Source organism: Heterocephalus glaber, unplaced genomic scaffold (assembly GCF_053883595.1).
Source record: "Heterocephalus glaber isolate CG9 unplaced genomic scaffold, H.glaber_assembly_v1.0 deba00000122, whole genome shotgun sequence".
Lineage (NCBI taxonomy): Eukaryota > Metazoa > Chordata > Mammalia > Rodentia > Bathyergidae > Heterocephalus > Heterocephalus glaber.
In genome coordinates this window covers 31,253,378-31,275,925 of record NW_028258138.1, presented here as the reverse complement: position 1 = coordinate 31,275,925, position 22,548 = coordinate 31,253,378, and the positions used below count along the sequence as shown (strand labels likewise).

Genomic DNA, 22,548 nt, shown 5'->3' with positions numbered 1-22,548 from the left:
AAATGATTTAACCTCCTTCTCCAGTGGACTTCCTGGTCATGCCACATTTGTTTCAGCCTTCCAGACTGTAGTAGTCACCAGGTGATACTAGATCCTAATCTCAGCTACCTTCCAACATTGATTCTCGGGTCAGCAGACTTGTGTGGAACTTATCCTCTCTAAATACCAGGAATGCAGAATCTGATGAGGTGTTGTCATGGTCTTTCTACTTGAAAGTCCCCCATTGTGGCATCTCTAAGCAAGGTTAACAATATGCCACATTGAGACTGTTTAGCAAGCCACGGGCCAAGCAGTCAGTACTCCACTGAGAAAGCAGTTCTGGCAGGCACGAATCTGATTTAGGAGTTATTCTCTTGGCATTCTTCTCTTTTGGGGATAACTTCTTTCCATGATTTTGCTTTCTGCTCAAGTTCAAACACTCTCTATAGCCTCAGTCAACTCATAATCACTGTGGATGATGGTGTTGGATAGTGTCAATGATGTTCTCTCCAAGTTCAAGATCATTAAACCAGTTATTGGCAGCTGCAAACAATTGCAAAATTAGTTGTGGGGTACTACTTACATTTGTCCTCATCTTTGGTTTTTCACTAACTCCAGGACATTAGAAAAAAAATACCTTTAAGAAAATTGTTACACAGATGACAGAATACCAGTAAAGGCAATGGAGTTTAAAATAGCTAATAACCATTAGTTGAACAAAAATGGATAAACCAGAGAAAAACTGCTCAGGGGTCCTATAGATATTTTATTAAAGTTTAATAAAATATAAAAGAAATGGTGTCATATTCTGAATATGTATTATTTAGTCCTATGAAATGTTATATTGTATAGAGTCAAGATGAATGACTCCATTTGTTTGAAATAGTAGGTGGGACAATAAAGGAAGAGAAAAGGAAAAAATTCATATGGAGCAAACTGTTTCAAGATTGATGTCCATTGTCACTGGTAATAATCTACTGATAATCTTGGAAACTCTTTAGCACAAATACATAGGCATGTGTTTCCAAAGTAAGTGTTGTTTCTTTTTAGCTGAACATTATGCAAATGATGAACTGTAAGAAGGCTTAAATAGTTGAATATATTTTTATTAAACTTTAATAACATGAAGTCTAGGAAAGCCTCTGTCTATGAGGTACATACATACAACTCTAATTTACAGGAGTTCCTCCTCACCCCAGAACAAATTAGCTCAGCAGAAGCAAAGATCAAGTCAGTATGCTTGCAAATTGCTTGGTTAGATCATTGTTTTGTGCCTTACATAATAAGCTGATCTATACCTACTTATTCATCTTCTTGCAGACGGCAGCCTGTGAGTCCTCCTCCACCACCTCGCCCGATCTCCCCCCCCCACACCTATGGCTACATTTCAGGACCCCTTGTCTCAGATATGGATACAGACGCTCCAGAAGAGGAAGAAGATGAAGCCGACATGGAAGTTGCTAAAATGCAAACTAGAAGGCTTTTATTACGTGGGCTTGAGCAGACCCCTGCCTCGAGTGTTGGGGACCTCGAGAGTTCTGTCACTGGGTCCATGATCAATGGCTGGGGTTCAGCCTCAGAGGAGGACAACATTTCCAGTGGCCGTTCCAGTGTTAGTTCTTCTGATGGCTCCTTCTTCACTGATGCTGATTTTGCCCAGGCTGTGGCAGCAGCTGCAGAGTATGCTGGTCTGAAAGTGGCAAGACGTCAGATGCAGGATGCTGCTGGTGAGTCACGCTGTCCACCCCAGGCTGGAAAAGAAAACTCAGTGTGTAGCTGTTAGGTGCTGACTATCTCCTGTGAACTGCATACTATATGAAGTGAGCCTGTTACTGCATAAGGAAACTAACTGAAGAGTGAGAATGTGACTTAGTTGGGTTATTCCCTTTTTCTTGAAAAGGCTCTTAAAGTTATGCATTTTACTTTCACTCAATAAATCTTATGAATGTGGGTGATAAGAACCTACCTGGAATATCTTCATTTTAAAGATAGTCATAGCAAATATATAAATACATGTGTGTCCATATGTGTGTATATTTATCTTTTACAGAAATTGGTGTAATTTCAACGTCTGAATACATCCAAATGAAGTTTGGATTATTAAATATGTATTATAACTCACTTTAATCTAGGAAGTCACCATGACACAATTTGTTGTTAATTCTTTTATTTCATTTAATTAGAAATTCTGTAGGAGAAATAGATATCTAGGCTGGATCCTCAGCCATTGGAAAATGGACCATTTCTCCTTAAACTCCATTTTTTCCATGTCTTCCCAAGCTAGCATATTAATTTAACTGGAAGGTATAAATATGTTAATAATATACATACATTTGTGAACATGAATGTTTTACATTTTTAATCTAATAATTGAGATAGCAGATTGATCCAGATGTATATTTTATTTTTATCTATTACCCTACTTCATTGATACTAGCCTATTTTTTATTTTATGAAAAAATGAAAGAAAATAATAGAATAACAATAGTTAATGTACTATGTATCGTTATTTTCAAAGTAGTTAACAGAGTACAAGATATAAACAAAAACAACCTGATAATAACAAAACTTTCTTTGCAGTGATCTAAAATAAACTAGTCATATAAATAAAACAAATTAGCATATGTATTGAAATATTTTGAAACAATGAAATATGCAATTTACAGAAATATCTCAACTTCTTTCTACTTCCTATTTTTAATGAATGGATGTTCAGTTTTTACCCTAGAAACTAAATAGTGTGAGAAAAAAATAATTTAAATTTAAAACATATTTATCCCATGACTTTCACTTGTGTAGAATGAATATATGTATAAATATAAATACATTAATATCACAGTGTGTGTATGTATGAATTTCTGCTAGCTGAGAAAATATAGGTAGTATAGTAAAAAAAAAAATGTATCCAGGAAGAAAGGTGTACCTCAGAAAAATAAAAGAACGTCACAACAAATCAAAATCCGTATTTTGTTGTTTCTTTTTTCATAGTTTATTAACTATTACATTGGTAGTTTTCTAAATTCTATTAAGATATTATATTAGTTATTATTTTTTATCAATACGAAATATGTTTGGAGAAAATTTTACTCACATCATAAAGTCATCTTTATAAATTATCAAGAATTGTATTATTAAAAAAAGTATGGTTATTTTAGTTAAGTCTATATTTTATGAAATTCAGCCAGATATTTTTTTCTCCAGTAGCTATTGAATGTAGTAAAATATAGAAATCTAATTATTTTTCTTAATAAATAATAATTAACTTTTTATATAGCCTATTTCCTCTTATTTTTTATTCCATGTCTAAAAAATAAATTTATGAAATTAAGCATCTCAAATCACTACTTTCAGATTGCATTAAGGCTATGTTTCAGCTCATTAAGTCAACGAACATAGAAACAACACTGAAAATTCATCTGTAAAGGACCTCAGAGTGTAGGAGCAGTGGATGGCCTTACACAATAGAATGAATAATGGGTTCCATCTTAGCCCTAATTCTCTGTTTTCATGGATATATAACTTTAATTGTAATAGCCTCCATCATAGCTAAAGAGAACTTGGTTTAATATTTTATTGTATTGTAATTTAGTAGCACTTCTGGTTTTCCTTTGGCTCATAATTATAATTAACTAAACATGTATTGGCCTCTGCCTATTACAATGTTCTTTTCAGGAAATGATGGTGCTTATCATGTGACTTGAAATTAATGTAAATGAATAATCCAATCACAATCCTTCTCACTTGGCTGCATTAATGTCTATTATTTAATATGCTTCGGTTAGCATTTTTAAATGTGTTGATTTCACTCTATATAGCTGCTCCTGGGCATAGTCAAAAGATACATTGTCTAGGTCCCTTTGATATTTCTTCTGGTACAATAGAAAGTTCTGAATTTGTGTTTGGAATTTCTAGACACCAAAACAATGAAGGTCAATACAAGGTCAATTCCATTGTCTTTATAGATTAAGTTAATTGTGCCTGTTGTAATACATCATCCACGTAAAAGAGCCAGAGAATTTGAGAGCATTGAATTAAATCATGTCTGATTAGTAAATTTAGTTGCCACTCTACCTGGGAATACTGTTTCTCCCAAAACAAACAACCAAATACTACCTTTTGCCACTAAGAGAACACAGAAGTCTTGAGGGATCATTTTAAGAATATAGAATTGACAGGTATCTTAAGATAAAAAATAGAGGGCAGGGGAATGGTTAAAAAATAAGAACCAAAATATCTTATGTAAAAGTACCAATTTCCAATGATGCATGTCATTATATTATATACCTAAAATGTACCAATAAAATTAATTTTAAAAAGATAGAAAATGGATATAAGTAATAGTTGTCTGCCCTAAATGTGTAAACAAGGCCAATTTCAGACCACCTAAAAAGAAACTACCTGGGAATGTTACTAAAGTTTTAGGAGTTTGCCATTAAAACCTATCATAAATGTGTATTTAATTAAAATAGAGGTTTAATACTTATGGTTCATTCTTAAAACATAAATTTCTTTTTTAAAAATATTCTTTTATTGGTACATTTTAGGTATACAATACATTTACATTTCTCATTGGGAACTTGTACCTTTACATGATGCATCTTGGTTCTTATTTTTTCCCCATTCCCTGCACTCCCTTCACCACCTCCACCCTTCCCTATTTACAAAGACTTTGTTTCCATTTTGTCCATTTCTCATCATTTTTTCTTTCCCTTCTTTCCTTTCTCCTGCATCTCCCACTTCCCCTACCCCTTTGGACCTTTTCTTCCTATTTCGCATTATCAGTTATTCATTTTAATCATTGGTACATTTTAGGTATACAATATAATGACATTCATTATTGGAAATTTGCACCTTCACATAGTCTCTCTTGGTTCTTATTTTTCCCCCTTCCCCTGCCCTCCCTTCCAGCCCTCCATCCCTCCCTATTTACAAAGACTTTGTTTCCATTTTTCCATTTTCTCATATGAATTCCATTCCCTTCTATCCTTTTCCCTACCCCTCCCACTTCCTCAAAGCATAAATTTCTTAAGGACACTGACTTTTCCTTTTGAGAAAGCAACAAACATTGAATATATTATGCAAATATTTAATTAATATTTTGTTTAAGAATAACTTTTTTGAGACTACTTTAAAAAATAATAGAAATGTTTTTCTTCAGCAAATAGGTATCATGAACTTTAATAGAATAAAAGTAGTGTAGTTAAAGAAAACAGAGAAAGAAAAAGCCTGGAAAGGATTTTAGGGTATTTTCTCCAGTGGATAGTACAGGAAGGGTGAAAACAAGCCTACTGTTTGCTAGATTTTAGTTAAGCACTTTTTCAAATTAGGAGGGTTTCTAGCTTTAGTGTTTTGCTTGTGTTGTTCCTATGATGATTACAATTCACTGATGATTCTGGCTCTGTTTTGTTTCCTCAGGCCGACGACATTTTCATGCATCTCAGTGCCCTAGGCCCACGAGTCCTGTATCTACAGACAGCAACATGAGCGCAGCCGTGATGCAGAAAGCCAGACCAGCCAAGAAACAAAAACACCAGCCAGGACATCTGCGCAGAGAGGCCTACCCAGATGGTAAGTCCATTGAAAAGAGTGAAAACATCTATGAATCTCGCTTCTTTTCCTTGCCTCACTAGGACTGGTAAATGTGTTCATTGACATTAGGAATTCCATTAAAAATTCACTAAGGGTAACTCCATATTATGTACAGGAGTGATCTATTTCTGTATCTTGTCAAGCATCTCTAGTTGTTTCTGTTTTCTAATAAGCTGGCTCTTTAAGAAATCAAAAAATGTGTTGCTTTCATAGTTTTTGAAGTTTGTTTTCTAGTTTCAAACAAATGGACAAGACCATAGCTAAAGTAAGGGCATAGGATTAAACCTCTGTCAGAATTATTTATAAATCTTACAAAGTATCTCTGTTTTGTTTTTCATTTTATTTTTTATAAGATTACATTTAAAAAAAGGAGAATAAATTTGTTTGAATACTAATTCAAACCTTAGTGGCATCACAGATACTCTGTGCCGCAAAAGGCAAAGCGAACCGTCTTCCTTCATGCCTTCACACAGGGTTTCCGCTCTTAGTGAACAGGAAGTGAATATTCTCCTGGGAGGCGGGGGGGGGGGGGGTTAATGCAAACACTATGATGGTGTCTAGAGAAAGCCTTTAATGAAAATGCCTCAGGTGGCCCAGCATTTATTAAACCACCACCTTCTCATTTTATAAAACAGCCCCATGGGCTTTGTGGAAATTCATGTAAGATAAATCTCTCAGACTCACCCATCTTGTCAAGTTTTCTAAATTCACTAAAGGGACGGAGGAAGGGTGTCGCAGGCACTGTTTCCCCACCTCCTGGTCCTGTGCAACCACTATCTGATTAGGACTTTCATTATCAGTCAGCAATTTTTCAAAAAGGGCATCATTTGCCATTATCATATGAAAGCCTAATATTATAGATCCTTATCCAAGGTTAAAAGAAGGGTTTTCTGAGGTACCTCCCTGTGATTCCTGCCACTTGACAGAAAAATTTAATACAAAGCTCACAGCATGATGAGCACAAGTAATTTTGCAATGAGTGGCTGCCCATGCTATTATCTGTACTTTATTCTGAGTATTTTCTCTCACTAGCATCTATCTGATATTAGACTACATTAAATACTGGCATGACACAGCGCACCTGGGCCTCCTGGCTTCTGCCCAGGACTCTTGTCAGTGAAACTGAGCTGTCAGAATATTATCTGATTTTGAAGGGTTATTACAGTGGCTTTGTGCGTGTTTGCCTCTGAGAAGGGACAAACATTAGTGTAAATTCCCAAACCATACCAGCCATTTTACATTTATGGGACCCCTGTAATGGCATTTTACAAGTTTTATAGCTGTTTTATCAATTTTTATTATCTAGAAGAGTGCTCCTCACTGGAAAACTGGCTTCACATTGAGCCTGGATATAAACACATTTAAATTGAATACATGAGGGGAAATCTGGCCTCAAGCTTTGTGTAGATCTTTCCACTTCATATTTATACATGTTTGGAGGGGAGTCTGGCATTGAGCAACGCCTTCCAGAAATGCTTTAAATAATGTAAACTTGCCAAGTTAGAGAATATAGCATCACAGTTATAAATAACGCTATGTTTAAAAAATATCTATATTTATTATTCAACATTCTGTAGTACTTCAGTATGTTTAACAATTATATATAAATTCACTAATCCTCGAATAATAACTATCAAATTGAATGATGAAGCACCTAAGTTATTTTCTTTCTTTAATTTCAGAAATACCAAAGATCTGTGTTGAAACATATATAAAGCCAAAAATTAATCTGAAATATTATTTAGACTTCTAACTGCTCATTTCACAAAATGCAAAATTGTTACAGTTATGATTATGTAAAATTGTTGCAGTTTTAGTGTAATTAGAAGCTAATAATTATTTTCCTTAAGTCAAAAAAATAAATAAAATGGAGACAGGACTAAAGCTGTTTTTAAATTGTGCTTTAACTTTCTTTAAATATTTTGATAACCATCTGCACATCTTTAAATTATACTTATACTAATATTTCTTGAATTTAACTTTAAATACTTACTGCTTGGCAAAAGAAAAAATAACAAAATAATACGTTATTTTACACATATCCCATAATACATACTGATTAAATAAAGTCACAGAAATAGAGATATATCTTAAATGGACCAAATAAAAGCAATGCATGTTTTTTTTTCTTTCTTTTTTTTTAATCTGTTTATTTTTTTGGTGCTTGGGATCCTACCCCAGCCTTATCCATGCTAGCAAATGCTCTACCCTAGAGCTACACCACCACACCTAACTGCATGTGCTGTTGACATGGAAACAAAAATCATTTTCTCAGAAAATATTTTCTAAGATTCCCACAGTATATTGTTTAGAAGTTTAGAAAAAGTAGAGAGGAAGAGAAATATTCTGTAAAAATAAAAGGAATGAAGGAGAAGAATTTAAAGAACTAACAATTGATAAAATGTAAATAAACCTTTTAGTAAGGCAAGTAGGGCTTTTACTTTTTTTCCAAAAGCCATGTATTGACTATGATGGATGAACTGATTATGGTATAGACTTATCATCTGAACTATGTCTAGAATATGACATATCAGTTTGAGTTTATAATATCTCTGCTTTATAAACTTTGTTCAAATTGCAAAATCCCTAGCTAGAGTTTTTATAAACTTTGTAGAGATGAATAGAGTAGTTATGTGTGAACTGATAAGGGTGATTTGTGATGATCTTTGTCATTTAACCCCTATATTAGTTGCTAGGTATGTTATTTAAAAAGTACTGCAAACTAAATGACTTAAACAACAGCTCCAGCTCTGTTTCCTCACAGCTCTAGATACTAGAAGTCCAACATCAAGGTGTCAGTGAGATTAATTGCTTCTGAGGTCTCTTCTTTTGACTTGTAGATGCCCTTCTCTCCCTGTGTCTTCATATGGTCCTCTCTCAGTGTAAATGTGTCCTAATCTCCACTTCTGATAAAGCATTAGTCATATTGGCTCACAGCCCACCCTAGTGAGCCCATTTTAAACATAATTGTCTCTTTAAAAACTCCAAATGCAGTTACATTCTGAGGTACTGAGGATTTAGATTTGTGTATATAAACTTTGAGGGCACACAGTGTGGCTTATAACAGCCCACCAGCCCCTCTCCAATACATGGCACTTCCGCTATAGCTTTCTCTGTGCAGTGCTTCCTAAACACCCAGGGAATGCTTGATGCCAAGCACAACGCTGCCTGCCATAGTCACATTGACAGGCAGTATCGAATTACTTATGTATTTCATATTTGCCACTTTTAAGTAGAGCTGAGATGAAGGATAGCATTAAAATATATGAATATTTATTAGTCAAAGTATTATCGAGTTAAAGCAAAGCACAAGTGCATTTCTAGGGCTTTCTAACAGATTCTTCCCACCCCCTGTTTTCAGCCTTTGCAATACATTTACATACTTGATTTAAAAACAAAATCCACGTTATTTCTCCAGTCCTACTTTTCATAAATTATAAATTCACTACCCTCTTTGGAATGGTATTATTTTGCCTTGATTTATCCTGAATTACAAGGTCTTGAGACTTACAGCAGTTAAGTAAATAGAGTGCTGGATCTCTATCTGTGTTAATGCTGTGCTGGCAGGGTTGTCTGCACGTACCTGTTCTTATGCTTTACTTTACACACAATATAATTTGTTATTTGGAGTGAGTGTTGATCTGATTTCATAAAAAAAGAGAATGAATATATAGGTATATATGTAGAACAAGTCTTTAATTTCTGTTGTTAAATCCAAATTGAACTACTTACAGCATGAATTGGGTGATAGTAGTATTATTTATCACTACATGAAATAAAGAATTCTTTGTACTACAAGCTTGACTTCATAATCACTTTATACTTCATAATAAAGAATTTACTTGGCAATCTGTTAACATGAAAAATCAAACCTGCTACCATTTCCCTCTAATTGTCAATTAGAGACAGTCCCAATTACATACAGAAAGTTAGAATTCTTGACGTCACCATTGAGTTCTTTTTTTCCTTTCAACTTGTGTTCTAGACAGTGTCACATGGAATATCGGGCATATATTTCCAAAACTTTGTATGATATTATGACAATGGCAGTCATCAGCTTTAATGCCTGATAAGTCCAGGTATCCTATGATTTGATGATAGTAGCAGTTGTCAGCTTTCCAGATAGACTGTGATTACAATCTAGTTTATATTTACTGAAAGCAGATAATGCAGAAATGAGTCTATAGTCACTGCCTCTGCCTGCTTCTGGATATTCTCTGAATTATCCTTTTCTCCTGTTAGTATCAGTTGCAGATTCAATCTAAATTTAGAACTACTCTGCCTTGGATTTCTAGGGTGTAGGGCACATTTTACAGTCTGTTTTCAATTCTTCTAGTTAACTTTCAACAGTATCAGGTAAGACAGGACTTCCATCATAGTACCTATTTTTAAGTACCTGTTTTTTAAAAATCCATTGAAGTAGTGAACAAAGGAAGAAATTAGTGCATGAATGACACTAACAATCTAAGTTGTAAAACAAAATACTTAAGGTTTTAGAAACAGAGGGAAATTAATGCTGTTGGCTATTGTATTAGCTAACGTGTTGAGGGTGTGTACAGTATATGACACATGGTTAGCCATGAAAACCAACAACAAGTAAATGCAAGTAAAACTTCAGTAACTTGCCAGGGATTTAGCTCAGTGGTTCTGCCACCTGCTTCTCAACCACAAGGTCCTGAGTTAGATCCCTGGTAAACAAAACAAAACAAAACAAAACTTCAGTAACTTTTTATAATGAGATCCTAAGTAGAACAGCTTATAGTGAGGTGGAAGCTCAGACTTTCAAAGGCCAGAACTTTAATGCCTTAGCTTTAGAATATAGTATCAAAAGAAAATTAATTTCAAAAAAGTTGTCTTTTCTGAATACAAAAAGTTCATCCATTTAAAAAAAATATATTAGAATAAGAAATCCTAAAGTGTAGCTTTCTAGGATCTTCAATTTGCCATTATAGTAAGACTCTTCAAGGCACAATTATAATAAAGACTTTCTCATGTTGGAATATTTAAATATTAGTGGAGCATTGTTGATAATGGCAAAATATCTGGAAACAGCCTAAATACTACTTTCTAGATATTATCTAAGTAGTGATGAAATAAGATAAAGCATTACACGAAAAAGAATTTTAAAGAACTGTTGATATTTATACAGAAATGGACATAGTTGTGTGGCTATGGGAAAGAGAGTACAATCTGATTCATGTTAATAAAAATTTCAGGCTGGCCAGGTACAGTGGCACATGTCTGTGATCCCAGCTACTTGGCAAGCTGATGAGCAAGGGTCACAACTTTGAGGCCAGGCCTGGGCAATTCAGAGAGATGCTTTCTCAGAATAAAAAGGGCTGGGGATGCTGATCAGTGGTCAAGGATCTCTAGTTCCATTCTCAGTACTCCAAACAAAACAAAACAAAGCAAAGCAAAACCAAAGGTTGCATGTTTGTGTCTAGTGCTTTTTATCAGGTAACTGTGGATGGTTAGACTCATAGTTACATAACCCCGGATGTGATCGTTTCACATAGCCCTTGACTTTAAATGTTGCTTTCTTGATTTATGTTATTTGGCAGCCCTGCTTTATGTGCATAAATAATTTTCAGAAAGATCTATATAAAACTATTTAACCTCACTATTCTGCATAATTAGTGTTGGAGATTTGGAAATGGAAATAGGTGTAAGATGTTGTGCTTTCAATTTTAAATCCTTACACACTTTTAAATTTTTTATCATGTAATTGTATATTTTTACTTAAAATCTCAACTAATTGTATAATACTAAGTACTCAATCAATATATTATGAATGCTTTTTAGCTTATTGTTTGCAGACATTACTCTCCAAATATGAAAGGATTGTTATTTCTAAAGACAACTGAAACATAGCAGTATTGTTGAGTCCTGACTCTGTTTCTCTGGTTTTGATCTCTCTTGAAGTTCAGATTTTATATGCAACTGCCTGTTTTATATCTCAGCCTGAACACTCTCAATGTTACTCCTACTTTTCTAAACTAAACTTATTCTTTTATTGCAAACATTCCTTCCTCATTCCTGCCTTTTATACCTTCAATGATGTTTTTCTCATCTACCAAGCCAACACCTGAAAGTCGTCTTAGATTCTCTCTTGTTCTTCTGTACTGTATTTTATTGATATTAAATAATATTGATTTTCCTTCCTTATTCTCAAACACTTCTTCTCCTTTCTGTTTGGACACTCACCAGCACTGTTCCATGTCCCTCCATGACTTATATGAACTTTAGAATAACCCCTTGATCTCCTAGAGTGAAACCTTTCAACCCCCTCCTCCATGCTACAACTAGAACAATGTAACCTTAGAAAACTGTTCATTTTCTTCTACAAATTTACCAAATATTATTAAAATGTGTCTCTCTTTTCTCTCCAGAATGTGTAGAGAAGTTATTTTGAAAAACATTACTGCTTAAAAAGAATAATTTTCTAAATAACAGACTTTATGACAGCTTTCACCCTTAAAATATATCTATAATATAAAAAACTGATATGTTGTATTATTTATTTATTAATTTAAATAAACCATAGCTATATAGCTATAGCTATACATATAGTAAGAAATTAACCTGTATTTGTTCCAGTGAGTATCTGATTTAAACCTCTGGCTGCATATAGAATGAAAAGAGCCCATCGATGATGGGTGAATTTTAAGCGTGATAGAATGAAGTAATAATAGTAAGAACCATAAACCAGAAAATAAGAATCTAAGAGCATTATTTTCTGGTTCTGATCATGTCTACCTGTGAAACTGGAAAATAACTTAAAATTTATGTGGACTTTCCTTGCCTATGAAATAAGAAAGAATTTAGGCTAGAGATGGCAGGTAAGTCTCAACTGAAGTACCCACCTCAAGCGATTTGAAATCTTGGCCTAAAGGTGTAGGGTTATGTATCTGGGATGAGCAACATTATGCTAGATTCAGTTAGGAAGCTCTACTGTGGTTGGTATAGGAGAAGTTGCAGTACTTACTTTACACACAATACTAGCTATCCCACAAGTGAATAACCTCTGTATCCCAACTTTATTATTCAGTAATCCTGTACTAGATTGTGAGAGTACATTAAAATGGTTGTTCTTACTTTTTGGTTGCCTTGAATTGTTGTATTCATTTAAGATACAATGCCTCCTAGTTGAATGTGACTCAAGTGACAATCCTAAATTTTGATGACTGTATAAGTGGCAGGCTTTTACAGTGTTTTACATGCTTCTTTTTAGATCTTCCTCCTCCTCCTGTGCCACCACCTGCTATTAAATCACCCACTGTCCAATCCAAGGCACAGCTGGAAGTACGACCTGTGGTGGTACCCAAACTCCCTTCTATAGAAGCCAGAACAGACAGATCATCAGATAGAAAAGGAGGCAGTTACAAGGGGAGAGAAGTACTGGATGGAAGACAAGTTGCTGACATTCGAACAAATCCAGGTGACCCCAGAGAAGCACAAGAGCAGCAGAACGATGGGAAAGGACGAGGAAACAAGGCAGTAAAGCGAGACCTTCCACCAGCAAAGTCTCATCTCATCCAAGGTACTGATTTATTCAAGCAGCAAAGATGCATAGATCAATGTGGTTTGAAAAGCACACAATATAGGGCCAATGAAAAGTAGTAAAATTAAGAAATTGGTTCTCTAATAGTGGAGGCAGGCATATTCCCAATAATTCTAATACAATTCTTTCAAATACAATGCTTCCCTATTGAAGTGCCATTTCAGTTGGATTTATGACTTCAAATAGCTTGCAAGAAGAAGATGTCAGGTAAAGCAAATGGGCTGAAAAAAGAATGTGAGAGGGTGGAAATGTGTATTTGGTTTACAAAGGTTTCCAGTTTGACTGGAGAATAGAATGCTTATGGCTAAAACTTGAAAAATTGTTAAATTCAAAAAGCCAACAGCCCAATTGCCCATCAGCTGGAAACTGGATAAAGAAGATGTGGTTTTTCTCTATAAAATGGAGTACTATACAGTGATAAAGAATGAGAAACTAGAGACATTTATAGCTAAATGGATGCATATTGAGGCCATACTCTTAAGTGAAATAAATAGGATACACATTTGTAAATACCGAATAGTTTCTCTAGTGTGAGAAATTGAAAGTGTAAATAAGGATGAAAACGATTAAAATGAATAATTGCTAATTTGAAATAAGAAAAGGTCCAAGGGTTAGGGGATGGTGGGAGGGGAAGGGGAAAGGGAAGAAGGGAAAGGAAAAATTATGAGAAAGAAAAAAAAATGAAATCAAAGTTTGTGTAAATAGGGAAGGGTGGAGAGGGTGAAGGGTGCACAGGTAATAGGAGAAAAAATAAAAGCTAAGATACATCATGTTCTGATACAAACACCCAATGATAAATGTAAATGTATTTTATACCTAAAATGTACCAATAAATATATACATATATATGCAAATGAGGGCCAGGGATTTAGCTCAGTGGTCCTGCCACTTGCCCCGCAAGTGCAAGGACTCGAGTTCAATCCCTGGTACCAAAAAACCGAAAAAACAAACAAGCAAACTCTAAAGAATTTGAGATTTATGATACAGACAGTAGTAATCCAGAAAAGAATTTTGAATGAGAAATCACATAATCAGATATTTAGAAAAATAGCTCCTGGGAATGAAGAGACTGGAATCAGGTAGAACATCTCAATAATAATCTAGGTACAAAATACAAAAGCTCTGAATTAAAGTAGCATGAATGAAAAGGAGAGAACAGCCTACATAGGCATTTCACAGACAACTCCAATAGGACTTGATAACTAATGAAATGTTATGGTATAAATTGAAATAGAGTAAAAAAAAGTTATTCAAATGTGGATTATACATCCCTGTATGACTAATGGAACACAATTATACTAACCAATGTAGAAAAACAAAACAGAAGAAAGCATAAGTTTTATGGGGAAAAATAATTTGTTTTGAATTGATTAAGATCCTGACAAGAAAGAGGGACTAAAGAAAATCATTAAGAATTTGGAAAACTGGGCTTGAAGATGAGGAGAAAAATTTTAAGTAGAGAGTGGATTTTAGAATCAACAACACAGAGGAGATAATTGTGTGAATTATAAAAGCTAAATAGTAGTAACTAGGTAGTAAGCATTTGGCAGCCCATTCTTTGGGAGGAAAAACAAAAGCCCAGTTTGTAGCCATTTGCTTACGCTTGTTTAAATACAGATAGATAAATTGAAACTACTAATGAGAAGTTAGTGAAAGTGGAGGTTAAAAGAGATGAATACAGTGGTGCCTTGGTTCATGAACTTAAATTTCTGTGATTCTGAAATGAATCAATTTCCCCCACAAAATCAACATTTCACCTAACTATTGAATTTGATTCAGTTCTCATGCAACTTGGTTTGTGACCAGTATCATGGAAAGAATTAAGTTCATGAACAGAGGTACCACTGTACAGATAGGCTCTTGTGAGATGTCACAAGATGTCACCACCAGTCAGGAGTCATCATGGTTAGATGGTGGGCAGAAGATCCACATTCTGTAAAGGGAACAGATAATGCCAGGCCTGTAGATTCTCAAGATAGTATTCTAGAGTCCATGGCTCTGTGGTGGAGGGCTTGCCTAGCATGCCTGATACCTGGAGTTCCATCCCTGGCAACCCCCTGCTACCCCCCAAAAATCCTAGAAAATATGGATGAGGAAATTCTCTCATAAGGAATATAAAATGCCAAAGAGTTGAAATTTCAATGCTGACACATCGGAAAAGATGTGTCACACTGTGTCATCCATGGGTGATATTAACAAAAACTTTTTAGGGCAGCAGTCAGAATAGGATCCAGACAAGATTGGGCGGAATAGAGACCTTGAAAGGGAGGCAGTTATCAAAAACTTTTCAGAAGGTCGGGATGAAGAAGAAAGGCTAGGATAGAGTTTGGCAGGAAAGCCAAATCAGTGGAAATGTTGAAATTTGGACAATGTGATATAGACAAAGGAGGAGAAACCATTTAAAAAGAAGAGATCCAAGAAAAGGAGGATGATTGATGCAGTTAGGAAAAAATGACAGGGGAATGAATCCTGCCAAGTTTCCGGACACTTTGTTGTACTTTTATATCTTGTTAAGATTTAATTTTTTTCCTTCAGGGAGTCCTTTCAACACAGAGGGCAGTTTCACTTTGTCCTGGGAATGAAGCCTGAACTCTTAATGCAGCAAGTGAAAAATACAGTTGCACCTTTCCCACAGGTGTCTCTAAAATGTCACCACAGAGTCCTAGGAGATGTCACCACAACTCAAAGTTTGCAAAGTTTACTGGCTTATCTATTTGTTGTTTATTTTTGTGGCACTGGGATTTGAACTCTGGGCCTTTGTACTGAGCTACATCATTAGCACTTTTTATTTTTTTTATTCTGATACAAGGTCTTCCTAAGTTACCTAGGCCCACCTAGAACTTGGAATCTTCCTGCCTCAGCCTCCCAGAGTGCTGGGATTATAGGCATGTGCCACTTCATCTGGTTTTACTAGTTTATTCTTATCAGTTAAATCAAAAGTGACCTAGCTCTGAACTTTTGACTCATGGTGACTGTGCTTCAAGGAGTGATTCACAAGTAGAATATCATAATGTAAATTTCGACCTCTATGCCTGGCCAGAAAGTGTGGACAAATTTCTGGCTCATAAGCTAGTTCTCTCAAAGTGAGGTTCTTCAGAAGAAAACATTAGAAAGCTAAAAAGAACTTAGTGTGGTAGAATCAGAACAAGGAAAGAAAATTTAAGTCAATTTTCAGAAATGTGAAGTACCTTTATGTTCAAAAGTTATTTTTAACAGAGAATTAAAACTGGAACCATTGCTCTAGAAGCAAGGACCGGACTGAGATACATTGGCTAGTTATATTTTTTTATGTCCCATTTTTCTCAATTTTTATTTGAACCATAACCCTATGTATATGTATCATTTAGTTATCCCTTCTATGGATTGATGTAATTTTCACCTTCATAGTTCAACTTACATTATTTATAATGAAAGAGGCAAGCTGATTTACATGTATAATGAATGGTTACTTTTAATTAAGGAGAGTGGTCTTGGAGATTTGAACATCTGATCTTTTTGCTGACATTTACCTCAGTTCAATTTATTTCTACATCTATCAAATTCCTACTGTGGTGTTATTTAAAGTATTGTATTAAGGCCTGAGATTTGCATAGGCATGAATCTTGATTTCGAGGAGCTGAGGGAGAATATTTATATTTTTTAAATTTAAGTTTGAAAACTTACCATAACCTCCCTAGGGTCATTGTTGCTGAGCACTGTGCCTTCAGTGCAGTCAAGCACAGCCTGAAGACTAAGCCAAACAGATATGTTTTCTTTCTCATTGTCACTTTCATTGTGCTGTGATACTTGAGGGTGCAAAAGGGAAGGGGAGCAATTAGCTCAGAGTTGTAGAAGATGCAGTGTTAGGAATAACCTCTGGATCTTTCCTGGTAGAAATAAAAAATAAACTGAGTATTGAAGGATGGGTAAAATTTAGCTTGAGAAAAAATGGTAGATTGTTCTGGTGGAAAAGTCACCATGAGGAGTTTTAAGGTCTGCTGAGGACACTGTAAGAAATGCAATACGTGTAGGTAATAAAGGTGCAAAGATGGAATTCTTGAGGTAGAAGAAGGCTTATGTCACAAAGAGACTGAAGATCATATGAGAGGAAGACTGATGAATAAATATGGTTTAGAAAGGAATAGCTCAAGAGGCAGAGTTGTGTTAAACGTGTCTAACTCCCAGACAAGAGATGTCCAATATGGAAGAATAACTCCCAAAATACAGGAGCAGGGACAGTAACTGAAAAAATCCAGAAACTTTTAAAAGTCAAAATCAATCTTACTTGTGTGTTCAAATATGCTCAAAATCACACTAAGTGTGCAGGAAGGTTTTTGAAAGGGAGAAGGGAATCTAAGATAATTCCAGCTTTCTATTTTGTGTTCTGAATGATTAGTGACATAGTTAGCTATGTTAGAGAGCAGAGAGATGGGGTCTCAAGGGAGTGAGCATAATAAGATTAGTGGTGCACATGTCAGGTGTGACATATTCACTCGGGCTGGCTGCAGGAGCCAGAGACTCAGGGAGTTGAAAATACAAATATATGTTAAACCTCATGAAAATAGCAGGGAAAGCCACTCATCCATTCACCCGAAACTATTTATTGATCACCTGTTAATATATCAAGGTGGGAACATATAAACACATAAAATGGACACAGATGCCTGTCCTCATGACAATTATATTCTAGAAAAGATTACAATGAATGAGAGTAGATGAAAGCACACAGGATGAGTGGGGCAGTTCTTCATAAAATAAATGAACTGATGAAAGACTGGTCATGAAGAAAGGAGTATTAGAAATTAAGAGAATGCTAATGTTTAAATTGATAAGTTCAGGGCAAATAAGGACTGAAGTTGGGTCAAAATTACCAACTTTTTCAGTTTTAGAGCCATAGTATAGGCATTAATAGATTTCAATGGGAGTGAATGAGAATCACAAAACCATTACTGAGTCCAACTTGTTTTTTAAGAAATTTATTTGAGCAATGAGCAGAGAAAGAGGGTATTGACTCCTATGGAGAACAGGCTTAAGGCACAGTTTTAGCAAGATGATTTTAAAATACTGTAACCTGACAAAAATAAAGTCAATAGAAAGAAAAAGTTTTGTGAAACAGGCATAGAAGGTGAAGGTCACTGGAGACCAAGCAGTGTGAAGAGGTGGCCCCAGCGGTCACACTTATCAAAGACCTGTGGGTGGGAGCTGTGGAGCAGAAGTGAAAGTCATGGTGAGTACAATGGGAGGAATAAGGTTTCATTGAGGAGAACTGTAATTGACCTCATAAGTAGATGGCTTCAGCTCATAGAACACTTTTATGCAAGGGTAGAGGACCAATGATTGGTGAACTAGAGCAAGCCTTCCTCTTTCCCATCCACTAGAAAGACTATCAGTGAACACTCACGGAAAATCAGCTTTCATTCAGGCAACGTGGATGGTAGAGAAAACACGGGGGGGGGGTGTAGAAGAAACACCCCCACCATGTGGTTTGTGTCCACAGGGTAGAGTAGACAGGCTATGGAGAAAACTGAGTAGTTGAGTGATGCATTGTCTGTAAAAGAGTATGGAAATAGAAATTTAGGAAATAGCAATTAATTACAGAGCTGTGGTTTTTGAAGTTTGCAACAATGGCAGGCTTCTGAGTTCCTGATATCTGCAAAGCAAATATACTGTTGAAGTGAAGAATGGTATTTTAGCAGGTGGAGAGTGAACTCAGGCTTGGCTCCAATTTAGTAGTTATAGGAAGATGGACTTGATTTCTACTAGTTCTTTATAATAATGCTTATAGTTTACATAGAGATTTTACTAACTCATCTCTACTTACAGATTCTATTATCATCTGTTTTGAAAGGTAGAAACCAATGCCTAGAATAATCTGAGATCACAAGATGAATCATAGAACTAGAAATCAAGTCTGACTCCACATTTGTTTTACCTCCTTTATTAACATTGGTCCCAAGTGAGTTTGAGATGGACACGCAGGAGGAATCAACCTAAATCTCCAGCCACCAGGAAGGAAATATTAACATTAATTTTAAATATTAAAAGACAGTGGTGTATTTTTCATTATGATTATAAGTATCTTCATGTATTCCTCAAAATTACTGATGCTTCCCCATTCAAAATTACAGAAAGACATGAGTGATGCATTATACAGTGAATGACTACACTAGTGTTCATGTGCATTTATTATATTTCATTACACAGAGGATATTCTACCTTACTGTAGACCTACTTTTCCAACGTCAAATAATCCCAGAGATCCCAGTTCCTCAAGCTCAATGTCATCAAGAGGATCAGGAAGCAGACAAAGGGAACAAGCAAATGTAGGTCGAAGAAATATTGCAGAAATGCAAGTACTTGGCGTATATGAAAGAAGTGAAGATAATAATGAAGAATTAGAGGTAACTATAATTTTTCTCAAGTTTTCAAATATTACACTACAGTTAGGTCAGCTTTGAAAGTTAGGAGCCTCCATCGCTATACAGAAATATGACTATTTTAGCACAGACGTTTCCATCTTCTACATCTGTGATGCCAGAAACTAAAGTTCTGAAAATTATAAGTTTCCCTGAAGTTTATTATTTTAAATGGTAGTAGTAGTTTCTTTGCACATTTAGGCTTTCATTTGCATATTTTCAAATAAGAAATACATATGGGAAATAAAAACTGTTGATCTAGAAATATGAGTAATTCAATGTTACTAAAAAGTCGACAAGGTGATACTTTTATGATTTCAGTGAGAGTGTGCTCCCTATGATATTTACCCCTCCGTGATCACTGGGATTAAATTGGCTGATTTGGTCAGCTGTCTTATACCTTCCCTCTTCTGAACGTGGGAACCTGGCCTGTGACACTGATTTCCTCAGACAGGAAAAAATTCTCGAGTCAAATATTTCTTCCTTATTGGAATCTATACATAATGGTTTAGAAAGACATGGAAATCACATATAAAACCTTTTACCATTTTAAAATCATTATGCTTTTTCCATTTAATAAAAGATACGTTGAGGATGAATTTCTCTTTTTACAAATACATTTAATCTCAAGTAACTGCTTACATGAGTGTTAAGCTATAACTTCATAATAGAAGATGAAAATAATTATGTCTAATTAAAGGTTGTACAAAGGTCACAGCATTTCTTCCTGCAAATAATATTAGAGAAGTGATTTTTCAAGTTTATCTTTTGATTTTTAAGAAAAAAGAATTTTTCAGAAGAATGAGAAGTCACCATAGTTAATTCCCATATTTAAAACCAATAAAGGTGGAGTTATGTTGAATTGGGTAGAGGGAATTAGAAAATTTAGGGTGGCCCTTCTCAGACCTGAGAGCCCCATCCCCATAACACCAGGACACTGTGCTGAACATTTTGCACTTACACAGAACTGTTCTGTTTGTGTTCGAAACCACCTAAAGGTGAGAAATGAATCTGTCTTCATGAGCACTTTCCGGCATATTACCATATGCCAGCGATTGAATGAAAAACCACATTAGTCTGGAAGAATAAAAATGTTCATAAATAAATAGGAGACTGTTATGATTTATTTTGAAGTCTAACAATAATACATCTCTTAACAGGAAACTGAGAGCTGAAGACCAGCAGAGAGGCTCTCGAGATCTAATGTGAAAACTATCACTCAAGCAGCCTCAATGTCTGATGACACACGACGCCAGATAAGATGTTCCGTGCAATCAGAATGTACAAATTGTCGTTTTTATTCCTCTTATTGGGATACCATTTTTAAAAATTTTATTAAGTTTTTATTGTTTAATCCTTAACCCTAGGAGGAATCTCTCTCTTCCCCTTGCTTTTGGAACTTTTTCACTTCCAGCAAAGGAAGTGTATCAACATCTTGCTTCAGTCATCAGCCAGCAAGAAAGAACAGGACAGTTCTCTTGCATTTTGCCCCTGAGATATGGCACTGCACTGCTTATATACAAAGCCAGTTTATAGCAAAGTATTGATCAAATATACAAAGTTGATCAATCAACCTCATGCCAAGGGCTCTCAAAGTATAATCTTTCTATAACTAATTGCTAATGCAAATTAAAGCATACTTCATTTTAACATGATTTTAAAATGAGTCTTTTCATACCACCCATTGCTGGGAGAATCTAAAAATATAGCAAACGCAGAACTGCGAAAAATTTGAATGGGGTAGAAACATTGTAAATATATACTCTTTGCAACCTCTGGTGGTACTTTATTTTATCTTCATTTCAATCATTGAAATATATTCTTATTGGAAATGTACTTTTGGATAAGTAGGGCTAAGCCAGTTGGATCTCTGGTTGTCTAGTCATTGTCACAGGTAAGCCTAGCAAAAACTTTGTTCTATTTTTCAATCAAAAAGCAATTATAAATGCATATCAAACAAATAGATCTTTTTAATGACCAATTGAGTAAGGACATCCCTATTTTAACTGGCCTAAATTTCTTCTGGTACTATCAGTTCAACTTTCAGAAGTGCCACTTAAGGGAGTTTGTTTGATTTTTGTTTTTGTAATGCACTGTTTTTAATCTTTTTTTTTTTTTTTTGGTTTTAAAAGCACAATCACTAAACTTTATTTGTAAACCATTGTAACTATTAACCTTTTTTGTCTTATTGAAAAACTGTTGAGAAGCGTTTTTAACCTGTTTTGTTAATGCTCTATGTTTGTATTTGGAATATTTGAATGATAACAGATGGTGAAGTAACGTGAATACTTTATTGTGGGCCATAACCAGATGGTTCATACTTTTCCTGGACTTAAAGAGAAAATGGGTTAAGTTTGTTGTGGCCCATCTTGAAACCTACAAGATATCCTTATAAGCTCAAATAGAGGCATTACTTGCATTGAATTGCCAAATGATGCCTTCTGACTGTAGATTTTTATGATCTTTTTTGTCATTATATAAATTTAATTGACTTTATAATTGGTGCTATTTGAGGAAAAAAATGTACATTTATTCGTATACAGGTATTAAGCCTGACCCCACTGGAAAACAAAGCCAAACAAAACTGAACCACAAAAAAGCCTGGTGTTCACCCAAAATTAAATGTGTTCATTTAGATAATTTGAAAGAATTCCATAGAAAGGGTGCACAGAACTAAGGGAACAATCCATGTGATTAATGTTTTCATTATGTTCATGTAAGAAGCCTCTTATTTTTAGCCATAATTTTGCATACTGAAAATCCAATAATCAGAAAAGTAATTTTGTCACATTATTTATTAAAAATGTTCTCAAATACATCATTCTTTCTTGTGTTGATTTTTTCATTGTGTGCTGATCAAATTAAATTAATTCCATTTAATCACTAAGTCGTTTTGTCTTAACATTTCACCACTATATTATCAAAAGATAAAAATTTTCAATCAGTTTTATGAACATTCAAATTTTATTTCTGAGGAAAATTTCTTATTTAATTCCTCTGATATTAAAAATGTAAGATACATCA

General features: G+C 34.8%; 1 protein-coding gene across 8 annotated transcripts in view; it reads left to right on the top strand.

Annotated features, from left to right (window-relative positions):
- Robo1 (roundabout guidance receptor 1) overlaps positions 1-22,342 on the top strand; it is a 1,092,891-nt gene extending 1,070,549 nt beyond the window's left edge. For all 8 annotated transcript variants that reach the window (XM_004870578.3, XM_087213903.1, XM_087213881.1 and 5 more), the window contains 5 exons: positions 1,300-1,706; positions 5,395-5,547; positions 12,800-13,108; positions 19,313-19,509; positions 20,685-22,342. In XM_004870578.3, the coding sequence (XP_004870635.1) occupies positions 1,300-1,706; positions 5,395-5,547; positions 12,800-13,108; positions 19,313-19,509; positions 20,685-20,699 (1,081 nt within the window). In that variant the 3' untranslated portion in view covers positions 20,700-22,342. The remainder of the gene's footprint in view (positions 1-1,299; positions 1,707-5,394; positions 5,548-12,799; positions 13,109-19,312; positions 19,510-20,684) is intronic.
- The last annotated feature ends 206 nt before the right edge of the window (positions 22,343-22,548 follow it).